This window comes from Bombina bombina, chromosome 2 (genome assembly GCF_027579735.1).
Source record: "Bombina bombina isolate aBomBom1 chromosome 2, aBomBom1.pri, whole genome shotgun sequence".
Taxonomy (NCBI): domain Eukaryota; kingdom Metazoa; phylum Chordata; class Amphibia; order Anura; family Bombinatoridae; genus Bombina; species Bombina bombina.
Window position 1 is genome coordinate 425,929,865 of NC_069500.1, and position 12,270 is coordinate 425,942,134.

At 40.5% G+C, this 12,270-nt stretch overlaps 1 protein-coding gene across 1 annotated transcript in view; it reads left to right on the forward strand.

Moving 5' to 3' along the window:
* The window catches only part of CABIN1 (calcineurin binding protein 1), a 1,089,846-nt gene that overhangs the window by 804,372 nt on the left and 273,204 nt on the right, over positions 1 to 12,270 (forward strand). The window contains exons 31-32 of the mRNA XM_053701973.1: positions 1,093 to 1,107; positions 3,787 to 3,906. Of these exons, the coding sequence (XP_053557948.1) occupies positions 1,093 to 1,107; positions 3,787 to 3,906 (135 nt within the window). The remainder of the gene's footprint in view (positions 1 to 1,092; positions 1,108 to 3,786; positions 3,907 to 12,270) is intronic.

A 12,270-nucleotide genomic window follows, 5' to 3' on the forward strand; every position in this document is an offset into this window, starting at 1 on the left:
GATCATACGCCAACGTGGCAGCAGAGGGAGAGGTAAGGCTTCCAAAAAAGAGAAACTTAAATGCATGAGTAAAAATATATACAATCTATCCGACCACGTTCTCTCTAATGAAGAAATCTGTGTCTTAAATAGGGGTTTATCGTTTTGCCCATCAAACCAACACAATTTGTTTGATTTATTTGTGGACCTGAACAAATTTGTTCGCAAATTGTCTCTACAGCGTTATTTCTGTGAGAAGAAATTGAAAGATTCAGGCCACAAACCAATTCTGACAAATGATATGAGTGAACGTCCTTCTATGGATATTATATATTTTGATCCAGACACTCTCTGTGCTGATCTCTTTGAAGATTGTATACATTCAAATCTAGCCCCTAAATCAAATTTTAATCCACCCAATGCAGGTTTAAACATCGAATTATTTCAGAAATTAGTATTGGAAGACTTTGGAAAATTACCAGGTGGTAAAACCAAAGATTCCAATTTGAATGTTTATGAAATCAAAGCTCTATCTAAACTAGCTTCAAATAATAACATAATAATTAGAGAAGCTGATAAGGGCGGAGGCATAATTATACAAAACCGTGTAGATTATATTAGAGAAGCGGATAGGATTTTGTATGATCAACAATATTATAAGGTTCTCACTTTCAATCCCACCAATAAATTTCTGGCTAGTCTAGTTAAAATGGTGGATCGTGGTTGGTTAGAAGGTATTCTAACTAAAAAAGAAAGGGATTTTTTAATCCCAACCACTCCGAATCTGGCATATTATTATCACCTCCCGAAGATCCACAAAAATCTGGTGGATCCCCCGGGTAGGCCCATTATTTCGGGCATTGGGAACCTCACATGCAATTTATCTGAATATGTGGACCAATTCCTAAAAAAATCAGTGGTCACCTTAACTTCATATATTCAAGATACCCCGGATCTTATTTACAAGATTTCTAAAATCAAGAGGGCAAATAGGAAACTCTTATGGCTAACTTGTGATGTCTCGGCTTTGTATTCAAATATAGCTCATGATCTAGGTATCAAAGCCATTGAATACTATTTGAAAAAAGACATCTACATGCCAGACAAACAAAGGGAATTCCTTTTAGAGTGTATATTATTTGTTTTAAAGAACAATTACTTCGTATATCAAGAGAAATTTTTCTTGCAGATCAAGGGAACGGCCATGGGGACCAGATTCGCCCCAAGCTTTGCCAATTTATTCATGGGCTTGTTTGAGGACAGATACATCTTTTCTTCCAGCTCGGTGGCGAGTCTGGTCTTCTATGGCCGTTTCATTGACGACCTCTTGTTCATCTGGGAAGGCACCCATTTAGAAGCCCAGAATTTTGTCGAAAGACTAAATGATAATGATATGGGTTTACATTTTACATCCAAAATAGATGAAACGAGTATTGACTTCCTGGATTTAATACTTGAATGGGACAATCTAGGTAACATTTCCACCAAAACCTTTTTCAAATCAGTGGATGCTAATAGCTATCTTAACTTCAAAAGCAACCACCATTTACCCTGGAAAAAGAATATACCTTACAACCAGTTCTGCAGGTTGCGCAGAAACTGCACTGATTTGAAAACTTTTGATATACAGGCAAACCTCCTAAAGGAAAGATTTCTAGAGAAGAATTTCCCTATCAGTTTGATTGAGACTAGTTTTCTTAAAGCGAGAAAAAAATGCAGAGAGGACTTTTTTATTAAATACGCAGGGGCAAACAAAGAAACTAATAAAGAAGACAATCCAAAAACTCCTATAAATCAAAACAACACTGGGGTTAGATTTGTTACACAATACAATAATAATCACAATAAGATTAAAGGCATTTTACAAAAATATTGGTACATCCTGGAGAACGATCCATTTCTTACAAACACACTAAGTAAGCAACCAGTGTGTACTTTCAGAAGAGCTCCCACTCTAAAAAATAAGTTGGCGCCCAGCAAAGTAGTCATGAAAGTACATCAGTCGAAACATAAAACCAAGGGATGTAGTCTTGGGAATAGGGACTCTACAATACTAGGTAAACCAGGTTTTTTCAAATGCAATCGGGCACAATGTGGCCTGTGTGCTTTTACAAATCCAAATAGAACTGAATTTGTTTCATTTACCACCAAAGAAAAATTCAATATTAATTCACACTTTACGTGTGATTCTCCTTTTGTTGTATATCTCTTGGAGTGTGTGTGTGGGGTCCAATATGTGGGGAGGACCTCCAGGCCTATAAAAAAGAGGTGGGGCGAACACAAAAGAAATATAGAGAACAATATAAAAAATCATAGTGTCCCCAAACATGCTAGTCAGTGCCAATCCACATCATCCAATTGTTTTTCTATATTTCCAATAGAACAGATCCTACCAAAATGGGGCAGAAATAGGTTTCTGCATCTGAGACAAAGAGAGACTTTTTGGATATGGAAACTCCAAAGTTTGTCCCCCGGTGGACTCAATGCCAACATTGATATGGCAGCTTTTAACTAATTTTTAACTTCATGGTCAAAAATTTTTTTTTTTTTATATATATATTTTTTTATATATATTTTTTATATACATATACATTATCACATATAATTTCTTAACATATATATTTCTTAAATTATACTATATTACATTTCTATATATGCAGACCACACGATATAGGGTATCTGATGAAATTTTCTCCCCCACCATTGGCCCTTTAGGACGTTGACTACATTAATAGTTAAACACACAGTTGCATTATAGTATTATTATATGACGGGCATATTGTATTTTCACTGTTGATGCAATGTGTATTATCAATTCTTTTATGTTTAAGAGGTATGTGAAGTGTGCATATACATATATGCATGTACGGATATATTAGCTGGGTTTATACTTATACAATTACCCTTTGTGTGTATGTGCAGATCTATATATGTTTTGTGGATGAGCTATATTTATATTTACATATTTTCATTCAGTCCGACACTATGTAATTATTTTAAGAATACGAACAAAACACTGCATTTTATAGTTTTTTTATATGAGGTTCTAATTTATAGCTCTATATTATGAGTTTTTATACTGTTTTATTTATACTACATGTGTTTTGATATAGAGACTTTTTTTGTTCCATCTGTTTAGTTTTAGATTTGGAGGAGCGATGCGGGTGTTACCACTAATATGGCTAAACATTTATTTAACTTACCCGATATATACATATATTTACAGAACTAGTATATTCATATTCTTGATATAATATATTTCAAGATATACATAGATAACCTTTTTGAAATGCTCTGATGTTTGATCGGAGTACGGCCTTATTAAGGTTGTTTACTATCAATAGTAGCTTTTTAGTTACGCTATTGTTTGATCGTACACTGAGGCACGAATGCTGTGCTTATCATTGGATAACCAACCACCAATGGAAGCTCTACTGGTGGTCACACCCACACGCATGCGCTGCTCAATCTAGAGGACGCCGAGAATACGGCAATAAAAGTTCGTGGTTTTTATTATTATGTATATTGCACCTGAGGAAACGGTCAGGAGAGACCGAGAAACGTTGTGCTTATGTACCCCAAATAAAGTCTGTATGCTTTTACAAGACTTTTGCCACAAAGTATCTTTTATTTATTCATTCTATCTATCCATCTGATACATTGTATCTACACCATGAGTGGATAGTATAAGTTCAAGCCGGCTCTGTGGTAATTGCCATTGCTGGGTGCTGGTTTTTTGTCTGCCATCACGACCCTCACACTCCAGAGGACATCAGAGGACTTCCGAGATTTACCAGTGGGAGTTAGCTGGACGACTCGATTAATAGTCCAGAAGGCGTTTGTGACACTTCTCAAGTGTCTTACAGCTTGTAAGTACGGTCTTACTTTTTTAACTGGCGTGTTATACACATCTGATTGTGCACTATGGTGGCGCCTTCTTTCTTTATCACCCATCCACATATAGCAGACAGCCAAACCAGTACTGAAACATATGAGTAGAGGTAATGGTAGAGGAGTATAATTTTGATCTGTAAAGGGAGGCAGCAGATGAATCCCTGCGACCGAATTTACAGAGAGCCCTAGAAAAGATTTCCCATAGGCGAAAACCTGGTATCATCAGGCAATACTCCCTTCACATCCCTCAGACACACACTGTACTTAGAGAGGAACTGGGCTTCAAAATGCTTAGAATCGCCTTTCACAGAAGAAATCAAGCACATCATGCTTCACCACCTTCTAAGGAGGCAAAGTTTGTAAAACTGAGATATGAGTGAGGGGAGGGGTGTATTTATAGGCATTTGAGGTTTGGGAAACTTTGCTCCCTCCTGGTAGGAATGTATATCCCATACGTCACTAGCTCATGGACTCTTGCCACTTACATGAAAGAAATATATATATTTCTTTCATGTAATTAGCAAGAGTCCATGAGCTAGTGACGTATGGGATATACATTCCTTCCAGGAGGGGCAAAGTTTCCCAAACCTCAAAATGCCTATAAATACACCCCTCACCACACCCACAAATCAGTTTTACAAACTTTGCCTCCTATGGAGGTGGTGAAGTAAGTTTGTGCTAGATTTTACGTTGATATGCGCTCCGCAACAGGTTGGAGCCCGGTTTTCCTCTCAGCGTGCAGTGAATGTCAGAGGGATGTGAGGAGAGTATTGCCTATTTGAATTCAATGATCTCCTTCTACAGGGTCTATTTCATAGGTTCTCTGTTATCGGTCGTAGAGATTCATCTCTTACCTCCCTTTTCAGATCGACGATATACTCTTATATATATACCATTACCTCTGCTGATTTTCGTTTCAGTACTGGTTTGGCTTTCTACAACATGTAGACGAGTGTCCTGGGGTAAGTAAGTCTTATTTTCTGTGACACTCTAAGCTATGGTTGGGCGCTTTTTTATAAAGTTCTAAATATATGTATTCAAACATTTATTTGCCTTGACTCAGGATGTTCAACATTCCTTATTTCTTCTGTTAAGTGTGATCAGTCCACGGGTCATCATTACTTCTGGGATATTACTCCTCCCCAACAGGAAGTGCAAGAGGATTCACCCAGCAGAGCTGCATATAGCTCCTCCCCTCTACGTCACTCCCAGTCATTCTCTTGCACCCAACGACTAGATAGGATGTGTGAGAGGACTATGGTGATTATACTTAGTTTTATATCTTCAATCAAAAGTTTGTTATTTTAAAATAGCACCGGAGTGTGTTATTATCTCTCTGGCAGAGTTTGAAGAAGAATCTACCAGAGTTTTTGTTATGATTTTAGCCGGAGTAGTTAAGATCATATTGCTGTTTCTCGGCCATCTGAGGAGAGGTAAACTTCAGATCAGGGGACAGCGGGCAGATGAATCTGCATAGAGGTATGTAGCAGTTTTTATTTTCTGACAATGGAATTGATGAGAAAATCCTGCCATACCGATATAATGTCATGTATGTATACTTTACACTTCAGTATTCTGGGGAATGGTACTTCACTAGAATTACACTGTAAGAAATACATAAAGCTGTTTAATAACTAGAGATTATGTTTAACGTTTTTGCTGGAATGTAAAATCGTTTTCATTTACTGAGGTACTGAGTGAATAAATGTTTGGGCACTATTTTTCCACTTGGCAGTTGCTTAATCTGTTTTCTGACAGTTTCTGTTCTCCCTCACTGCTGTGTGTGAGGGGGAGGGGCCGATTTTTTGGCGCTTTTACTAGGCATCAAATATTTCAGTCAGCAACTCATTGTATTCCCTGCATGATCCGGTTCATCTCTACAGAGCTTAGGGGTCTTCAAAACTTATTTTGAGGGAGGTAATTTCTCTCAGCAGAGCTGTGAGAATTATAGTTTGACTGAGATAAAAAACGTTTATTCTGTAATTTGTTTCCTGCTTTCAGAATTTGTTATCTTTGCTAATGGGATTAAACCTTTGCTAAAGTTGTGTTATTTACAAGGATTGAGGCTATAACTGTTTCAATTTATTAATTTTCAACTGTCATAGATCTTCTGTGCTTCTTAAAGGCACAGTACGTTTTAATATTATTCTAATTGAATTGTATTTCCAAGTTACAAGTTTATTTGCTAGTGTGTTAAACATGTCTGATTCAGAGGATGATACCTGTGTCATTTGTTGCAATGCCAAAGTGGAGCCCAATAGAAATGTATGTACTAACTGTATTGATGCTACTTTAAATAAAAGTCAATCTGTACAAATTGAACAAATTTCACCAAACAACGAGGGGAGAGTTATGCCGACTAACTCGCCTCACGTGTCAGTACCTACATCTCCCGCTCAGAGGGAGGTGCGTGATATTGTAGCGCCGAGTACATCTGGGCGGCCATTACAAATCACATTACAGGATATGGCTACTGTTATGACTGAGGTTTTGGCTAAATTACCAGAACTAAGAGGTAAGCGTGATCACTCTGGGGTGAGAACAGAGTGCGCTGATAATATTAGGGCCATGTCAGACACTGCGTCACAGGTGGCAGAACATGAGGACGGAGAACTTCATTCTGTGGGTGACGGTTCTGATCCAAACAGACTGGATTCAGATATTTCAAATTTTAAATTTAAACTGGAAAACCTCCGTGTATTACTAGGGGAGGTGTTAGCGGCTCTGAATGATTGTAACACAGTTGCAATACCAGAGAAAATGTGTAGGTTGGATAAATATTTTGCGGTACCGACGAGTACTGAGGTTTTTCCTATACCTAAGAGACTTACTGAAATTGTTACTAAGGAGTGGGATAGACCCGGTGTGCCGTTCTCACCCCCTCCGATATTTAGAAAAATGTTTCCAATAGACGCCACCACAAGGGACTTATGGCAAACGGTCCCTAAGGTGGAGGGAGCAGTTTCTACCTTAGCTAAGCGTACCACTATCCCGGTGGAGGATAGCTGTGCTTTTTCAGATCCAATGGATAAAAAGTTAGAGGGTTACCTTAAGAAAATGTTTGTTCAACAAGGTTTTATATTGCAACCCCTTGCATGCATTGCGCCGATCACGGCTGCAGCGGCATTCTGGATTGAGTCTCTGGAAGAGAACATTGGTTCAGCTACTCTGGACGACATTACGGACAGGCTTAGAGTCCTTAAACTAGCTAATTCATTCATTTCGGAGGCCGTAGTACATCTTACTAAACTTACGGCGAAGAATTCAGGATTCGCCATTCAGGCACGCAGGGCGCTGTGGCTAAAATCCTGGTCAGCTGATGTTACTTCTAAGTCTAAATTGCTTAATATACCTTTCAAAGGGCAGACCTTATTCGGGCCCGGGTTGAAAGAGATTATCGCTGACATTACAGGAGGTAAAGGCCATGCCCTGCCTCAGGACAAAGCCAAAGCCAAGACTAGACAGTCTAATTTTCGTTCCTTTCGTAATTTCAAAGCAGGAGCAGCATCAACTTCCTCTGCACCAAAACAGGAAGGAGCTGTTGCTCGCTACAGACAAGGCTGGAAACCTAACCAGTCCTGGAACAAGGGCAAGCAGACTAGGAAACCTGCTGCTGCCCCTAAAACAGCATGAATTGAGGGCCCCCGATCCGGGATCGGATCTAGTGGGGGGCAGACTTTCTCTCTTCGCCCAGGCTTGGGCAAGAGATGTTCAGGATCCCTGGGCGCTAGAGATAATATCTCAGGGATACCTTCTGGACTTCAAATACTCTCCTCCAAGAGAGAGATTTCATCTGTCAAGATTGTCAACAATCCAGACAAAGAAAGAGGCGTTTCTACGCTGCGTACAAGAGCTCTTGTTAATGGGAGTAATCCATCCAGTTCCACGATCGGAACAGGGACAGGGGTTTTACTCAAATCTGTTTGTGGTTCCCAAAAAAGAGGGAACTTTCAGACCAATCCTGGACTTAAAGATCCTAAACAAATTCCTAAGAGTTCCATCGTTCAAGATGGAGACTATTCGGACAATTTTACCTATGATCCAAGAGGGTCAGTACATGACCACTGTAGATTTAAAAGATGCTTACCTTCACATACCGATTCACAAAGATCATTATCGGTACCTAAGGTTTGCCTTCCTAGACAGGCATTACCAGTTTGTGGCTCTTCCATTCGGATTGGCTACAGCTCCAAGAATCTTCACAAAGGTTCTGGGTGCTCTTCTGGCGGTACTAAGACCGCGGGGAATCTCGGTAGCTCCATACCTAGACGACATTCTGATACAAGCTTCAAGCTTTCAAACTGCCAAGTCTCATACAGAGTTAGTGCTGGCATTTCTAAGGTCACATGGATGGAAGGTGAACGAAAAGAAAAGTTCACTCGTTCCACTCACAAGAGTTCCCTTCCTGGGGACTCTTATAGATTCTGTAGAAATGAAGATTTACCTGACAGAGGACAGGCTAACAAGACTTCAAAGTGCTTGCCGCACCCTTCATTCCATTCAACCCCCGTCAGTGGCTCAATGCATGGAGGTAATCGGCTTAATGGTAGCGGCAATGGACATAGTACCCTTTGCACGCTTACACCTCAGACCACTGCAACTGTGCATGCTAAGTCAGTGGAATGGGGATTACTCAGACTTATCCCCTTCTCTGAATCTGGATCAAGAGACCAGAAATTCTCTTCTATGGTGGCTTTCTCGGTCACATCTGTCCAGGGGGATGCCATTCAGCAGACCAGACTGGACAATTGTAACAACAGACGCCAGCCTTCTAGGTTGGGGTGCCGTCTGGAATTCTCTGAAGGCTCAGGGACAATGGAGTCAGGAGGAGAGTCTCCTGCCAATAAACATTCTGGAATTGAGAGCAGTTCTCAATGCCCTCCTGGCTTGGCCCCAGTTGACAACTCGGGGGTTCATCAGGTTTCAGTCGGACAACATCACGACTGTAGCTTACATCAACCATCAGGGAGGGACAAGAAGCTCCCTAGCTATGATGGAAGTATCAAAGATAATTCGCTGGGCAGAGTCTCACTCTTGCCATCTGTCAGCAATCCACATCCCGGGAGTGGAGAACTGGGAGGCGGATTTCTTAAGTCGTCAGACTTTTCATCCGGGGGAGTGGGAACTTCATCCGGAGGTCTTTGCCCAAATACTTCGACGTTGGGGCAAACCAGAGATAGATCTCATGGCGTCTCGACAGAACGCCAAGCTTCCTCGTTACGGGTCCAGATCCAGGGATCCAGGAGCAGTCCTGATAGATGCTCTGACAGCACCTTGGGACTTCAGGATGGCTTACGTGTTTCCACCCTTCCCGTTGCTTCCTCGATTGATTGCCAGAATCAAACAAGAGAGAGCATCAGTGATTCTAATAGCACCTGCGTGGCCACGCAGGACTTGGTATGCAGACCTGGTGGACATGTCATCCTGTCCACCTTGGTCTCTACCTCTGAAACAGGACCTTCTGATACAGGGTCCCTTCAAACATCAAAATCTAACTTCTCTGAAGCTGACTGCTTGGAAATTGAACGCTTGATTTTATCAAGACGTGGGTTTTCTGAGTCAGTTATTGATACCTTAATACAGGCTAGGAAACCTGTTACCAGAAAGATTTACCATAAGATATGGCGTAAATACCTATATTGGTGTGAATCCAAAGGTTACTCTTGGAGTAAGGTTAGGATTCCTAGGATATTGTCTTTTCTACAAGAAGGTTTAGAAAAGGGTTTATCTGCTAGTTCATTAAAGGGGCAGATCTCAGCTCTGTCCATTCTGTTACACAAACGTCTGTCAGAAGTTCCTGACGTCCAGGCTTTTTGTCAGGCTTTGGCCAGGATTAAGCCTGTGTTTAAAACTGTTGCTCCACCATGGAGTTTAAACCTTGTTCTTAATGTTTTACAGGGCGTTCCGTTTGAACCCCTTCATTCCATTGATATAAAGTTGTTATCTTGGAAAGTTCTATTTTTAATGGCTATTTCCTCGGCTCGAAGAGTCTCTGAATTATCAGCCTTACATTGTGATTCTCCTTATTTGATTTTTCATTCGGATAAGGTAGTTCTGCGTACTAAACCTGGGTTCTTACCTAAGGTAGTTACTAACAGGAATATCAATCAAGAGATTGTTGTTCCTTCTTTATGCCCAAATCCTTCTTCAAAGAAGGAACGTCTACTGCACAACCTGGATGTAGTCCGTGCTCTAAAATTTTACTTACAGGCAACTAAGGAATTTCGACAAACGTCTTCTCTGTTTGTCATTTACTCTGGGCAGAGGAGAGGTCAAAAAGCTTCCGCTACCTCTCTTTCTTTTTGGCTTCGTAGCATAATTCGTTTAGCTTATGAGACTGCTGGACAGCAGCCTCCTGAAAGAATTACAGCTCATTCTACTAGAGCTGTGGCTTCCACTTGGGCCTTCAAGAATGAGGCCTCTGTTGAACAGATTTGCAAGGCTGCAACTTGGTCTTCGCTTCATACTTTTTCCAAATTTTACAAATTTGACACTTTTGCTTCATCTGAGGCTATTTTTGGGAGAAAGGTTCTTCAGGCAGTGGTTCCTTCTGTATAAAGAGCCTGCCTATCCCTCCCGTCATCCGTGTACTTTTGCTTTGGTATTGGTATCCCAGAAGTAATGATGACCCGTGGACTGATCACACTTACAGAAGAAAACATAATTTATGCTTACCTGATAAATTCCTTTCTTCTGTAGTGTGATCAGTCCACGGGCCCGCCCTGTTTTTAAGGCAGGTAAATATTTTTTAATTTATACTCCAGTCACCACTTCACCCTTGGCTTTTCCTTTCTCGTTGGTCCTTGGTCGAATGACTGGGAGTGACGTAGAGGGGAGGAGCTATATGCAGCTCTGCTGGGTGAATCCTCTTGCACTTCCTGTTGGGGAGGAGTAATATCCCAGAAGTAATGATGACCCGTGGACTGATCACACTACAGAAGAAAGGAATTTATCAGGTAAGCATAAATTATGTTTTTCAGACAGTCAGTTTCATATTTGGGATAATGCATTTGAATCAATCATTTTTTCTTACCTTAAAAAATTTGACTTTTTCCCTGTGGGCTGTTAGGCTCGCGGGGGCTGAAAATGCTTCATTTTATTGCGTCATTCTTGGCGCAGACTTTTTTGGCGCAAAAAATCTTTTCTGTTTCCGGCGTCATACGTGTCGCTGGAAGTTGCGTCATTTTTTGACGTTCTTTTGCGCCAAAAATGTCGGCGTTCCGGATGTGGCGTCATTTTTTAGTTCCAAAAGCATTTAGGCGCCAAATAATGTGGGCGTCTTATTTGGCCCTAAAAAAATATGGGCGTCGCTTTTGTCTCCACATTATTTAAGTCTCATTTTTCATTGCTTCTGGTTGCTAGAAGCTTGTTCTTTGGCATTTTTTCCCATTCCTGAAACTGTCATTTAAGGAATTTGATCAATTTTGCTTTATATGTTGTTTTTTCTCTTACATATTGCAAGATGTCTCATGTTGCATCTGAGTCAGAAGATACTTAAGGAAAATCGCTGCCTGGTGCTGGAACTACCAAAGCTAAGTGTATCTGCTGTAAACTTTTGGTAGCTGTTCCTCCAGCTGTTGTTTGTATTAAATGTCATGACAAACTTGTTAATGCAGAAAATATTTCCTTTAGTAAAATACCATTACCTGTTGCAGTTCCATCAACATCTAATGTTCAGAGTGTTCCTGATAACATAAGAGATTTCTCCAACATTGGTGTGTCCGGTCCACGGCGTCATCCTTACTTGTGGGATATTCTCTTCCCCAACAGGAAATGGCAAAGAGTCCCAGCAAAGCTGGTCACATGATCCCTCCTAGGCTCCGCCCACCCCAGTCATTCTCTTTGCCGTTGCACAGGCAACATCTCCACGGAGATGGTTAAGAGTTTTTTGGTGTTTAAATGTAGTTTTATTCTTCTATCAAGTGTTTATTTTAAAATAGTGCTGGTATGTACTATTTACTCTGAAACAGAAAAGGATGAAGATTTCTGTTTGTAAGAGGAAGATGATTTTAGCAGACAGTAACTAAAATCGATTGCTGTTTCCACACAGGACTGTTGAGATGAAGTAACTTCAGTTGGGGGAAACAGTTAGCAGTCTTTTCTGCTTAAGGTATGACTAGCCATATTTCTAACAAGACCATGTAATGCTGGAAGGCTGTCATTTCCCCTCATGGGGACCGGTAAGCCATTTTCTTAGTTAAACATAAAAGAATAAAGGGCTTCAAAAAGGGCTTAAAAACTGGTAGACATTTTTCTGGGCTAAAACAATTGCTTTACTAGGCATATTATGCATATTCTAACTAATTATTGGTATTATAATCTTGGGGAACGTTTAGAAAAACGGCAGGCACTGTGTTGGACACCTTTTTCAGATGGGGGCCTTTCTAGTTATAGACA